The sequence below is a fragment of the Oncorhynchus nerka genome, linkage group LG16 (assembly GCF_034236695.1).
Source record: "Oncorhynchus nerka isolate Pitt River linkage group LG16, Oner_Uvic_2.0, whole genome shotgun sequence".
Classification (NCBI taxonomy): Eukaryota; Metazoa; Chordata; class Actinopteri; order Salmoniformes; family Salmonidae; genus Oncorhynchus; species Oncorhynchus nerka.
Genome location: NC_088411.1, coordinates 46,291,679 through 46,308,300, shown reverse-complemented (window position 1 = coordinate 46,308,300; position 16,622 = coordinate 46,291,679). Strand labels below are relative to the sequence as shown.

Genomic DNA, 16,622 nt, shown 5'->3' with positions numbered 1-16,622 from the left:
GTTATATTGGTGTAATTATTGGTGTAATAGTTATATTGGTGTAATAGTTATATTGGTGTAATAGTTATATTGGTGTAATAGTTATATTGGTGTAATAGTCATATTGGTGTAATATTGGTGTAATAGTTATATTGGTGTAATAGTTATATTGGTGTAATAGTCATATTGGTGTAATAGTTATATTGGTGTAATAGTTATATTGGTGTAATAGTTATATTGGTGTAATAGTTATATTGGTGTAATAGTCATATTGGTGTAATATTGGTGTAATAGTTATATTGGTGTAATAGTTATATTGGTGTAATAGTTATATTGGTGTAATAGTTATATTGGTGTAATAGTTATATTGGTGTAATAGTATATTGGTAGTTATATTGGTGTAATAGTTATATTGGTGTAATAGTTATATTGGTGTAATAGTTATATTGGTGTAATAGTTATATTGGTGTAATAGTTATATTGGTGTAATAGTTATATTGGTGTAATAGTTATATTGGTGTAATAGTTATATTGGTGTAATAGTTATATTGGTGTAATAATTCATATTGGTGTAATAGTTATATTGGTGTAATAGTTATATTGGTGTAATAGTTATATTGGTGTAATAGTTATATTGGTGTAATAGTTATATTGGTGTAATAGTTATATTGGTGTAATAGTTATATTGGTGTAATAGTTATATTGGTGTAATAGTTATATTGGTGTAATAGTTAATAGTTATATTGGTGTAATAGTTATATTGGTGTAATAGTCATATTGGTGTAATAGTTATATTGGTGTAATAGTTATATTGGTGTAATAGTTATATTGGTGTAATAGTTATATTGGTGTAATAGTTATATTGGTGTAATAGTTATATTGGTGTAATAGTTATATTGGTGTAATAGTTAATAGTTATATTGGTGTAATAGTTATATTGGTGTAATAGTCATATTGGTGTAATAGTTATATTGGTGTAATAGTCATAATGGTGTAATAGTCATAATGGTGTAATAGTTATATTGGTGTAATAGTTATATTGGTGTAATAGTTATATTGGTGTAATAGTTATATTGGTGTAATAGTTATATTGGTGTAATTATTGGTGTAATAGTTATATTGGTGTAATAGTTATATTGGTGTAATAGTTATATTGGTGTAATAGTTATATTGGTGTAATAGTTATATTGGTGTAATAGTTATATTGGTGTAATAGTCATATTGGTGTAATAGTTATATTGGTGTAATAGTTATATTGGTGTAATAGTTATATTGGTGTAATAGTCATATTGGTGTAATAGTTATATTGGTGTAGTTATAGTGTAATATTGGTGTAATAGTTATATTGGTGTAATAGTTATATTGGTGTAATAGTTATATTGGTGTAATAGTTATATTGGTGTAATAGTTATATTGGTGTAATAGTTATATTGGTGTAATAGTCATATTGGTGTAATAGTTATATTGGTGTAATAGTTATAGTGGTGTAATAGTCATATTGGTGTAATAGTTAGTTATATTGGTGTAATAGTTATATTGGTGTAATAGTTATAGTGGTGTAATAGTTAGTTATATTGGTGTAATAGTTATATTGGTGTAATAGTTAGTTATATTGGTGTAATAGTCATATTGGTGTAATAGTTATATTGGTGTAATAGTTATATTGGTGTAATATTGGTGTAATAGTTATATTGGTGTAATAGTTATATTGGTGTAATAGTTATATTGGTGTAATAGTTATATTGGTGTAATAGTTATATTGGTGTAATAGTTATATTGGTGTAATAGTTATATTGGTGTAATAGTTATATTGGTGTAATAGTTATATTGGTGTAGTATAGTTATTGGTGTAATAGTTATATTGGTGTAATAGTTATATTGGTGTAATAGTTATATTGGTGTAATAGTTATTGGTGTAATATTGGTGTAATATTTGGTGTAATAGTTATATTGGTGTAATAGTTATAGTGTAATATTGGTGTAATAGTTATATTGGTGTAATAGTTATATTTGTAATAGTTATATTGGTGTAATAGTTATATTGGTGTAATAGTTATATTGGTGTAATATATATTGGTGTAATAGTTATATTGGTGTAATAGTTATATTGGTGTAATAGTTATATTGGTGTAATAGTTATATTGGTGTAATAGTTATATTGGTGTAATAGTTATATTGGTGTAATAGTTATATTGTGTGTAATAGTTATATTGGTGTAATAGTTATATAGTTTGTAATAGTTATATAATAGTTATATTGGTAATAATAGTTATATTGGTGTAATAGTTATATTGGTGTAATAGTTATATTGGTGTAATAGTTATATTGGTGTAATAGTCATATTAGTTATATTGGTGTAATAGTTATATTGGTGTAATAGTTATATTGGTGTAATAGTTATATTGGTGTAATAGTTATATTGGTGTAATAGTCATATTGGTGTAATAGTTATATTGGTGTAATAGTTATATTGGTGTAATAGTTATATTGGTGTAATAGTTATATTGGTGTAATAGTTATATTGGTGTAATAGTTATATTGGTGTAATATTGGTGTAATAGTTATATTGGTGTAATAGTTATATTGGTGTAATAGTTATATTGGTGTAATAGTTATATTGGTGTAATAGTCATATTGGTGTAATAGTTATATTGGTGTAATAGTTATATTGGTGTAATAGTTATATTGGTGTAATAGTTATGTTGGTTATATTGGTGTAATAGTTATATTGGTGTAATAGTTATATTGGTGTAATAGTTATATTGGTGTAATAGTTATATTGGTGTAATAGTTATATTGGTGTAATAGTTATATTGGTGTAATATTAATAGTTAATAGTTATATTGGTGTAATAGTTATATTGGTGTAATATTGGTGTAATAGTTATATTGGTGTAATAGTCATATTGGTGTAATAGTTATATTGGTGTAATAGTCATATTGGTGTAATAGTTATATTGGTGTAATAGTTATATTGGTGTAATAGTTATATTGGTGTAATAGTTATATTGGTGTAATATTGGTGTAATAGTTATATTGGTGTAATAGTTATATTGGTGTAATATTGGTGTAATAGTTATATTGGTGTAATAGTTATATTGGTGTAATAGTTATATTGGTGTAATAGTTATATTGGTGTAATAGTTATATTGGTGTAATAGTTATATTGGTGTAATAGTTATATTGGTGTAATAGTTATATTGGTGTAATAGTTATATTGGTGTAATAGTTATATTGGTGTAATAGTTATATTGGTGTAATAGTTATATTGGTGTAATAGTTATATTGGTGTAATAGTTATATTGGTGTAATAGTTATATTGGTGTAATAGTTATATTGGTGTAATAGTTATATTGGTGTAATAGTCATATTGGTGTAATAGTCATATTGGTGTAATAGTTATATTGGTGTAATAGTCATATTGGTGTAATAGTTATATTGGTGTAATAGTTATATTGGTGTAATAGTTATATTGGTGTAATAGTTATATTGGTGTATAGTGTAATAGTTATATTGGTGTAATAGTTATATTGGTGTAATAGTCATATTGGTGTAATAGTGTAATAGTCATATTGGTGTAATAGTTATATTGGTGTAATAGTTATATTGGTGTAATAGTCATATTGGTGTAATAGTTATATTGGTGTAATAGTCATATTGGTGTAATAGTTATATTGGTGTAATAGTTATATTGGTGTAATAGTTATATTGGTGTAATAGTTATATTGGTGTAATAGTTATATTGGTGTAATAGTTATATTGGTGTAATAGTTATATTGGTGTAATAGTTATATTGGTGTAATAGTCATATTGGTGTAATAGTTATATTGGTGTAATAGTCATATTGGTGTAATAGTTATATTGGTGTAATAGTTATATTGGTGTAATAGTTATATTGGTGTAATAGTTATATTGGTGTAATAGTCATATTGGTGTAATAGTTATATTGGTGTAATTATTGGTGTAATAGTCATAATGGTGTAATAGTCATATTGGTGTAATAGTTATATTGGTGTAATAGTTATATTGGTGTAATAGTTATATTGGTGTAATAGTCATATTGGTGTAATAGTTATATTGGTGTAATAGTTATATTGGTGTAATAGTCATATTGGTGTAATAGTTATATTGGTGTAATAGTTATATTGGTGTAATAGTCATATTGGTGTAATAGTTATATTGGTGTAATAGTTATATTGGTGTAATAGTTATATTGGTGTAATAGTTATATTGGTGTAATAGTTATATTGGTGTAATAGTTATATTGGTGTAATAGTCATATTGGTGTAATAGTTATATTGGTGTAATAGTTATATTGGTGTAATAGTTATATTGGTGTAATAGTTATATTGGTGTAATAGTTATATTGGTGTAATAGTTATATTGGTGTAATAGTTATATTGGTGTAATAGTTATATTGGTGTAATAGTTATATTGGTGTAATAGTGGTGTAATAGTTATATTGGTGTAATAGTTATATTGGTGTAATAGTTATATTGGTGTAATAGTTATATTGGTGTAATAATAGACGTACTTCCGGCGCCGACTGAGATGGCCGCCTCGCTTCGCGTTCCTAGGAAACTGTGCAGTTTTTTGTTTTTTTACGTGTTATTTCTTACATTAGTACCCCAGGTCATCTTAGGATTCATTACTACAGTCGAGAAGAACTACTGAATATAAGATCAGCGCCAACTCACCATCAGTACGACCAAGAATATGTTTTCCGCGACGCGGATCCGGTGTTCTGCCTTACAAACAGGACAACGGAATGGATCGCATGCAGCGACCCAAGGAAACGACTCCGAAAAAGAGGGAAACGAGGCGGTGTTCTGGTCAGACTCCGAAAAAGGGCACATCGCGCACCACTCCCCAGCATTCTTCTTGCCAATGTCCAGTCTCTTGACAACAAGGTTGACGAAATCCGAGCAAGAGTAGCATTCCAGAGGGACATCAGAGACTGCAACGTTCTCTGCTTCACAGAAACATGGCTTACTGGGAAGACGCTATCCGACGCGGTGCAGCCAACGGGTTTCTCCACGCATCGCGCCGACAGAAACAAACATCTTTCTGGTAAGAAGAGTGGCGGGGGCGTATGCCTCATGACTAACGAGACATGGTGTGATGAAGGAAACATACAGGAACTCAAATCCTTCTGTTCACCTGATTTAGAATTCCTCACAATCAAATGTAGACCGCATTATCTTCCAAGAGAATTCTCCTCGATTATAATCACAGCCGTATATATCCCCCCCAAGCAGACACATCGATGGCTCTGAACGAACTTTATTTAACTCTTTGCAAACTGGAAACCATTTATCCGGAGGCTGCATTCATTGTAGCTGGGGATTTTAACAAAGCTAATCTGAAAACAAGACTCCCTAAATTTTACCAGCATATCGATTGCGCAACCAGGGGTGGTAAAACCTTGGATCATTGTTACTCTAACTTCCGCGACGCATATAAGGCCCTGCCCCGCCCCTTTCGGAAAAGCTGACCACGACTCCATTTTGTTGATCCCTGCCTACAGGCAGAAACTTAAACAAGAGGCTCCCACGCTGAGGTCTGTCCAACGCTGGTCAGACCAAGCTGACTCCACACTCCAAGACTGCTTCCATCACGTGGACTGGGACATGTTTCGTATTGCGTCAGATGGAAATATTGACGAATACGCTGATTCGGTGTGCGAGTTCATTAGAACGTGCGTCGAAGATGTCGTTCCCATAGCAACGATAAAAACATTCCCAAACCAGAAACCGTGGATTGATGGCAGCATTCGCGTGAAACTGAAAGCGCGAACCACTGCTTTTAATCAGGGCAAGGTGTCTGGTAATATGTCCGAATATAAACAATGCAGCTATTCCTCCGCAAGGCTATTAAACAAGCTAAGCGTCAGTACAGAGACAAAGTGGAATCTCAATTCAATGGCTCAGACACAAGAGGCATGTGGCAGGGTCTACAGTCAATCACGGACTACAAGAAGAAACCCAGCCCAGTCACGGACCAGGATGTCTTGCTCCCAGGCAGACTAAATAACTTTTTGCCCCCTTTGAGGACAATACATTGCCACTGACACGGCCTGCAACGAAAACATGCGGTCTCTCCTTCACTGCAGCCGAGGTGAGTAAGACATTTAAACGTGTTAACCCTCGCAAGGCTGCAGGCCCAGACGGCATCCCCAGCCGCGCCCTCAGAGCATGCGCAGACCAGCTGGCCGGTGTGTTTACGGACATATTCAATCAATCCCTATACCAGTCTGCTGTTCCCACATGCTTCAAGAGGGCCACCATTGTTCCTGTTCCCAAGAAAGCTAAGGTAACTGAGCTAAACGACTACCGCCCCGTAGCACTCACTTCCGTCATCATGAAGTGCTTTGAGAGACTAGTCAAGGACCATATCACCTCCACCCTACCTGACACCCTAGACCCACTCCAATTTGCTTACCGCCCAAATAGGTCCACAGACGATGCAATCTCAACCACACTGCACACTGCCCTAACCCACCTGGACAAGAGGAATACCTATGTGAGAATGCTGTTCATTGCCTACAGCTCGGCATTCAACACCATAGTACCCTCCAAGCTCGTCATCAAGCTCGAGACCCTGGGTCTCGACCCCGCCCTGTGCAACTGGGTTCTGGACTTCCTGACGGGCCGCCCCCAGGTGGTGAGGGTAGGCAACAACATCTCCTCCCGCTGATCCTCAACACGGGGCCCCACAAGGGTGCGTTCTGAGCCCTCTCCTGTACTCCCTGTTCACCCACGACTGCGTGGCCATGCACGCCTCCAACTCAATCATCAAGTTTGCGGACGACACAACAGTGGTAGGCTTGATTACCAACAACGACGAGACGGCCTACAGGGAGGAGGTGAGGGCCCTCGGAGTGTGGTGTCAGGAAAATAACCTCACACTCAACGTCAACAAAACTAAGGAGATGATTGTGGACTTCAGGAAACAGCAGAGGGAACACCCCCTATCCACATCGATGGATCAGTAGTGGAGAGGGTAGCAAGTTTTAAGTTCCTCGGCATACACATCACAGACAAACTGAATTGGTCCACTCACACTGACAGCGTCGTGAAGAAGGCGCAGCAGCGCCTCTTCAACCTCAGGAGGCTGAAGAAATTCGGCTTGTCACCAAAAGCACTCACAAACTTCTACAGATGCACAATCGAGAGCATCCTGGCGGGCTGTATCACCGCCTGGTACGGCAACTGCTCCGCCTCAACCGTAAGGCTCTCCAGAGGGTAGTGAGGTCTGCACAACGCATCACCGGGGCAAACTACCTGCCCTCCAGGACACCTACACCACCCGATGTTACAGGAAGGCCATAAAGATCATCAAGGACATCAACCACCCGAACCACTGCCTGTTCACCCCGCTATCATCCAGAAGGCGAGGTCAGTACAGGTGCATCAAAGCTGGGACCGAGAGACTGAAAAACAGCTTCTATCTCAAGGCCATCAGACTGTTAAACAGCCACCACTAACATTGAGTGGCTGCTGCCAACACACTGTCATTGACCCAACTCCAGCCACTTTAATAATGGGAATTGATGGGAAATGATGTAAATATATCACTAGCCACTTTAAACAATGCTACCTTATATAATGTTACTTACCCTACATTATTCATCTCATATGCATATGTATATACTGTACTCTAGATCATCGACTGCATTCTTATGTCACTAGCCACTTTAACTATGCCACTTTGTTTACTTTGTCTACATACTCATCTCATATGTATATACTGTACTCGATACCATCTACTGTATGCTGCTCTGTACCATCACTCATTCATATATCCTTATGTACATATTCCTTATCCCCTTACACTGTGTATAAGACAGTAGTTTTGGAATTGTTAGTTAGATTACTTGTTGGTTATCACTGCATTGTCGGAACTAGAAGCACAAGCATTTAGCTACACTCGCATTAACATCTGCTAACCATGTGTATGTGACAAATAAAATTTGATTTTGATTTGATTTGATTTGATTTGATTAGTTATATTGGTGCAATAGTTATATTGGTGTAATAGTTATATTGGTGTATACTTTAATAGTTATATTGGTGTAATAGTTATATTGGTGTAATATTGGTGTAATAGTTATATTGGTGTAATAGTTATATTGGTGTAATAGTTATATTGGTGTAATAGTCATATTGGTGTAATAGTTATATTGGTGTAATAGTTATATTGGTGTAATAGTTATATTGGTGTAATAGTTATAGTGGTGTAATAGTTATATTATAGTTATATTGGTGTAATAGTTATATTGGTGTAATAGTTATATTATAGTTATATTGGTGTAATAGTTATATTGGTGTAATAGTTATATTATAGTTATATTGGTGTAATAGTTATATTGGTGTAATAGTTATATTGGTGTAATAGTTATATTGGTGTAATAGTTATATTGGTGTAATAGTAGTTATATTGGTGTAATAGTTATAGTGGTGTAATAGTTATATTATAGTTATATTGGTGTAATAGTTATATTGGTGTAATAGTTATATTATAGTTATATTGGTGTAATAGTTATATTGGTGTAATAGTTATATTATAGTTATATTGGTGTAATAGTTATATTGGTGTAATAGTTATATTGGTGTAATAGTTATATTGGTGTAATAGTTATATTGGTGTAATAGTTATATTGGTGTAATAGTTATATTGGTGTAATAGTTATAGTGGTGTAATAGTTATATTGGTGTAATAGTTATATTGGTGTAATAGTTATATTGGTGTAATAGTTATATTGGTGTAATAGTTATATTGGTGTAATAGTTATATTGGTGTATACTTTAATAGTCATATTGGTGTAATAGTTATGTATATGTATATTATTGTTATTATATATATATATGTTTGTTTTCCTAAAATAAAGATGTACAACTCGTCCACCCTGTCGTCCCTGGAGCTGCCAGCAGAGCTCCGCGGCGACCCTGAGATCCTCGGCCTGAAGCACGTGGACGGCACCGTGGGCAGGACTGTGGCATGGGACAGGTAAGACACACACAATGTCCTCTCAAACACGCATGCAGACACACACACAGTGGTGTAAAGTACTTCAGTAAAAAATAATTTAAAGTACTTCAGTCGTTTTGGGGAATCTGTACTTTGCTATTTATATTTTGGACAACTTTTACTCCACTACACATTTCTTAAGAAAATATTGTAGTTTTCTTTTAACTACATACATTTTCGTTGACACCCAAAAGTACTCGTTACATTTTGAATAGTAATTACATGTTAATAACACATAGTAATAACATGTTAATAACACATAGTAATAAGACATAGTAATAACATCTTAATAACACATAGTAATAACATGTTAATAACACATAGTAATAACACATAGTAATAACACATAGTAATAACATGTTAATAACACATAGTAATAACATGTTAATAACACATAGTAATAACACATAGTAATAACATGTTAATAACACATAGTAATAACACATAGTAATAACACATAATAATAACACATAGTAATAACATGTTAATAACACATAGTAATAACATGTTAATAACACATAGTAATAACACATAGTAATAACATGTTAATAACACATAGTAATAACACATAGTAATAACATGTTAATAACACATAGTAATAACACATAGTAATAACACATAGTAATAACATCTTAATAACACATAGTAATAACACATAGTAATAACATGTTAATAACACATAGTAATAACACATAGTAATAACACATAGTAATAACATGTTAATAACGCATAGTAATAACACATAGTAATAACATGTTAATAACGCATAGTAATAATGCATAGTAATAACACATAGTAATAACATCTTAATAACACATAGTAATAACACATAGTAATAACATGTTAATAACGCATAGTAATAACACATAGTAATAACATGTTAATAACGCATAGTAATAACACATAGTAATAACATGTTAATAACGCATAGTAATAACACATAGTAATAACATGTTAATAACACAGTAATAACATGTTAATAACACATAGTAATAACACATAGTAATAACATGTTAATAACACATAGTAATAACACATAGTAATAACATGTTAATAACACATAGTAATAACACATAGTAATAACACATAGTAATAACATGTTAATAACACATAGTAATAACACATAGTAATAACACATAGTAATAACATGTTAATAACACATAGTAATAACACATAGTAATAACATGTTAATAACACATAGTAATAACATGTTAATAACACATAGTAATAACATGTTAATAACACATAGTAATAACACATAGTAATAACACATAGTAATAACATCTTAATAACACATAGTAATAACACATAGTAATAACACATAGTAATAACATCTTAATAACACATAGTAATAACATGTTAATAACACATAGTAATAACATGTTAATAACACATAGTAATAACACATAGTAATAACATGTTAATAACACATAGTAATAACACATAGTAATAACACATAGTAATAACATGTTAATAACACATAGTAATAACACATAGTAATAACACATAGTAATAACATGTTAATAACACATAGTAATAACATGTTAATAACACATAGTAATAACATGTTAATAACACATAGTAATAACACATAGTAATAACACATAGTAATAACATGTTAATAACACATAGTAATAACATAGTAATAACATGTTAATAACACATAGTAATAACATAGTAATAACATGTTAATAACACATAGTAATTACATGTTAATAACGCATGTCTCACTGCTCGATGGTAGCCTAGAATGGTAACCACCCCCACCCCCCAACACAGTTAACACACACACCATCCCCCAACACAGTTAACACACACACCAGTAACACACCACCCCCAACACAGTTAACACACACACCATCCCCCAACACAGTTAACACACACACCATCCCCAACACAGTTAACACACACACCAGTAACACACCACCCCCCAACACAGTTAACACACACACCATCCCCCAACACAGTTAACACACACACCAGTAACACACCACCCCAACACAGTTAACACACACACCAGTAACACACCACCCCAACACAGTTAACACACACACCAGTAACACACCACCCCCAACACAGTTAACACACACACCATCCCCCAACACAGTTAACACACACACCAGTAACACACCACCCCAACACAGTTAACACACACACCAGTAACACACCACCCCCAACACAGTTAACACACACAACAGTAACACACCACCCCCAACACAGTTAACACACACACCAGTAACACACCACCCCCAACACAGTTAACACACACACCAGTAACACACCACCCCCAACACAGTTAACACACACACCATCCCCAACACAGTTAACACACACACCAGTAACACACCACCCCCAACACAGTTAACACACACACCATCCCCAACACAGTTAACACACACACCAGTAACACACCACCCCCAACACAGTTAACACACACACCATCCCCAACACAGTTAACACACACACCAGTAACACACCACCCCAACACAGTTAACACACACACCACCCCCAGCACAGTTAACACACACACCATCCCCCAACACAGTTAACACACACACCAGTAACACACCACCCCCAACACAGTTAACACACACACCAGTAACACACCATCCCCAACACAGTTAACACACACACCATCCCCAACACAGTTAACACACACACCACCCCAACACAGTTAACACACACACACCATCCCCAGCACAGTTAACACACACCACCCCAACACAGTTAACACACACACCACCCCAACACAGTTAACACACACACCAGTAACACACCATCCCCAACACAGTTAACACACACACCAGTAACACACCACCCCCAACACAGTTAACACACACACCAGTAACACACCACCCCAACACAGTTAACACACACACCACCCCAACACAGTTAACACACACACCAGTAACACACCATCCCCAACACAGTTAACACACACACCATCCCCCAACACAGTTAACACACACACACCATCCCCAGCACAGTTAACACACACACCACCCCAACACAGTTAACACACACACCACCCCAACACAGTTAACACACACACCAGTAACACACCATCCCCAACACAGTTAACACACACACCAGTAACACACCACCCCAACACAGTTAACACACACACCAGTAACACACCATCCCCAACACAGTTAACACACACACCAGTAACACACCACCCCAACACAGTTAACACACACACCAGTAACACACCATCCCCAACACAGTTAACACACACACCACCCCAACACAGTTAACACACACACCAGTAACACACCACCCCCAACACAGTTAACACACACACCACCCCAACACGGTTAACACACACACCAGTAACACACCACCCCCAACACAGTTAACACACACACCACCCCAACACAGTTAACACACACACCATCCCCAACACAGTTAACACACACACCAGTAACACACCACCCCAACACAGTTAACACACACACCAGTAACACACCATCCCCAACACAGTTAACACACACACCATCCCCAACACAGTTAACACACACACCATCCCCAACACAGTTAACACACACACCACCCCCAACACAGTTAACACAGTGTTTATATGAACTGCTATGTGGGTGTATTAAAGCCTCGGCAGAGATGGGTACCACCACGGCTGTCATCATACAGTGGTCAGAGATCCTGGCCACAGCACCTCCGCTACCCTGGGCAGCCTGGGGGGACGACTCGGCATCCCCAACACAGGTAGGATACACACTGTCATATATATACACACAGGTAACACACTGTCACACACACACACAGGTAGCACACTGTCACACACACACACACACACACACACACAGGTAACACACTGTCATATATATACACACACACACAGGTAACACACTGTCATATATATACACACAGGTAACGCACTGTCATATATATACACACACACACACAGGTAACACACTGTCACACACACACACAGGTAGCACACTGTCACACACACACACACAGGTAGCACACTGTCACACACACACACACACACACACACACACACAGGTAACACACTGTCATATATATACACACAGGTAACACACTGTCATATATATACACACACGCAGGTAACACACTGTCACACACACACACACACACACACACACACGCAGGTAACACACTGTCACACACACACACACACACACACACACGCACGCAGGTAACACACTGTCACACACACACACAGGTAACACACTGTCACACACACATACACACAGGTAACACACTGTCACACACACACACACACACAGGTAACACACTGTCACACACACATACACACACACACACAATTGGTGAGGGCACTAGAACAGTCTGCAGCACCCGGCCTCACCCTACTAGAATATGAAGTCAAATGTCTGCTGTTTGCTGATGATCTGGTGCTTCTGTCCTCAACCAAGGAGGGCCTACAACAGCACCTAGATCTTATGCACAGATTCTGTCAGACCTGGGCCCTGACAGTAAATCTCAGGAAGACCAAAATAATGGTGTTCCAAACAAGGTCCAGTTGCCATGACCACAAATACAAATTCCATCTAGACACTGTTGCCCTAGAGCACACAAAAAACTATACATACCTTGGCCTAAACATCAGCGCCACAGGTAACTTCCACAAAGCTGTGAACGATCTGAGAGACAAGGCAAGAAGGGCATTCTATGCCATCAAACATAAGATTCAACATACCAATTAGGATTTGGCTAAAAATACTTGAATCAGTCATAGAGCCCATTGCTCTTTATGCTTGTGAGGTCTGGGGTCCGCTCACCAACCAAGACTTCACAAAATGGGACAAACACCAAATTGAGACTCTGCATGCAGAATTCTGCAAAAATATAGAGCAGAATTAGGCCGATACCCACTAATTATCAAAATCAAGAAAAGAGCCGTTATATTCTATAACCACCTAAAAGGAAGCGATTCCCAAACCTTCCATAACAAAGCCATCACCTACAGAGAGATGAACCTGGAGAAGAGTCCCCTAAGCAAGCTGGTCCTGGGGCTCTGTTCACAAACACAAACAGACCCACAGAGCCCCAGGAGAGCAACACAATTAGACCCAATCAAATCATGAGAAAACAAAAAGATAATTACTTGACACATTGGAAAGAATTTTTAAAAAACAGAGCAAACTAGAATGTTATTTGGCCCTACACAGAGAGTACACAGCGGCAGAATACCTGTCCACTGTGACTGACGCAAAATGAAGGAAAGCTTTGACTATGTACAGACTCAGTGAGCATAGCCTTGCTATTGAGAAAGGCCGCCATAGGCAGACATGGCTCTCAAGAGAAGACAGGCTATGTGCTCACCGCCCACAAAATGAGGTGGAAACTGAGCTGCACTTCCTAACCTCCTGCCCAATGTATGACCATATTAGAGACACATATTTACCTCAGATTACACAGATCCCCAAAGAATTCGAAAACAAACCCAATTTTGATAAACTCCCATATCTACTGGGTGAAATTCCACAGTGTGCCATCACAGCAGCAAGATTTGTGACCTGTTGCCACGAGAAAAGGTCAACCAGTGAAGAACAAACACCATTGTAAATACGACCCATATTAATGCCTATTTATTTTATCTTGTGTCATTTAACCATTTGTACATTGTTAAAACACTGTATATACAGTGCCTTGCGAAAGTATTCGGCCCCCTTGAACTTTGCGACCTTTTGCCACATTTCAGGCTTCAAACATAAAGATATAAAACTGTATTGTTTTGTGAAGAATCAACAACAAGTGGGACACAATCATGAAGTGGAACGACATTTATTGGATATTTCAAACTTTTTTAACAAATTAAAACTGAAAAATTGGGCGTGCAAAATTATTCAGCCCCTTTACTTTCAGTGCAGCCAGAAGTTCAGTGAGGATCTCTGAATGATCCAATGTTGACCTAAATGACTAATGATGATAAATACAATCCACCTGTGTGTAATCAAGTCTCCGTATAAATGCACCTGCACTGTGATAGTCTCAGAGGTCCGTTAAAAGCGCAGAGAGCATCATGAAGAACAAGGAACACACCAGGCAGGTCCGAGATACTGTTGTGAAGAAGTTTAAAGCCGGATTTAGATACAAAAAGATTTCCCAAGCTTTAAACATCCCAAGGAGCACTGTGCAAGCGATAATATTGAAATGGAAGGAGTATCAGACCACTGCAAATCTACCAAGACCTGGCCGTCCCTCTAACTTTCAGCTCATACAAGGAGAAGACTGATCAGAGATGCAGCCAAGAGGCCCATGATCACTCTGGATGAACTGCAGAGATCTACAGCTGAGGTGGGAGACTCTGTCCATAGGACAACAATCAGTCGTATATTGCACAAATCTGGCCTTTATGGAAGAGTGGCAAGAAGAAAGCCATTTCTTAAAGATATCCATAAAAAGTGTCGTTTAAAGTTTGCCACAAGCCACCTGGGAGACACACCAAACATGTGGAAGAAGGTGCTCTGGTCAGATGAAACCAAAATTGAACTTTTTGGCAACAATGCAAAACGTTATGTTTGGCGTAAAAGCAACACAGCTCATCACCCTGAACACACCATCCCCACTGTCAAACATGGTGGTGGCAGCATCATGGTTTGGGCCTGCTTTTCTTTAGCAGGGACAGGGAAGATGGTTAAAATTGATGGGAAGATGGATGGAGCCAAATACAGGACCATTCTGGAAGAAAACCTGATGGAGTCTGCAAAAGACCTGAGACTGGGACGGAGATTTGTCTTCCAACAAGACAATGATCCAAAACATAAAGCAAAATCTACAATGGAATGGTTCAAAAATAAACATATCCAGGTGTTAGAATGGCCAAGTCAAAGTCCAGACTTGAATCCAATCGGGAATCTGTGGAAAGAACTGAAAACTGCTGTTCACAAATGCTCTCCATCCAACCTCACTGAGCTCGAGCTGTTTTGCAAGGAGGAATGGGAAAAAAATTCAGTCTCTCGATGTGCAAAACTGATAGAGACATACCCCAAGCGACTTACAGCTGTAATCGCAGCAAAAGGTGGCGCTACAAAGTATTAACTTAAGGGGGCTGAATAATTTTGCACGCCCAATTTTTCAGTTTTTGATTTGTTAAAAAAGTTTGAAATATCCAATAAATGTCGTTCCACTTCATGATTGTGTCCCACTTGTTGTTGATTCTTCACAAAAAAATACAGTTTTATATCTTTATGTTTGAAGCCTGAAATGTGGCAAAAGGTCGCAAAGTTCAAGGCATTTGTAATGTCTTTATTGTTTTGAAACTTCTGTATGTGTACATTTTTATTGTTTATTTCACTTTTGTATATTATCTACCTCACTTGCTTTGGCAATGTTAACACATGTTTTCCCAATAAAGCCCCTTGAATTGAATTGAATGAATCAAGCAGGCCTGGCCGCTCTTCGGGCTGCTACACACACAGAGACAGAACCGGCACGCTAACTGAAAGTTATTCAGAGGGAAAACTACTGTTGCATTCCACTGTCATACACACACCTAATGGGTCACACACACACTTATACACAAGTAACACATGTATGTACACACAACTAATTAACCACACACACACACACACACAGGTAAACATATTATAAACACATAATGGGTTG

At 36.7% G+C, this 16,622-nt stretch overlaps 1 protein-coding gene across 1 annotated transcript in view; it reads left to right on the top strand.

Annotated features, from left to right (window-relative positions):
* Window positions 1-16,622, top strand: part of LOC135561189 (netrin receptor UNC5B-b-like) — a 164,136-nt gene that overhangs the window by 117,723 nt on the left and 29,791 nt on the right. Inside the window, exons 10-11 of the mRNA XM_065002335.1 lie at window positions 8,869-8,987; window positions 12,616-12,731. Coding sequence (XP_064858407.1) covers window positions 8,869-8,987; window positions 12,616-12,731 — 235 coding nt within the window. The remainder of the gene's footprint in view (window positions 1-8,868; window positions 8,988-12,615; window positions 12,732-16,622) is intronic.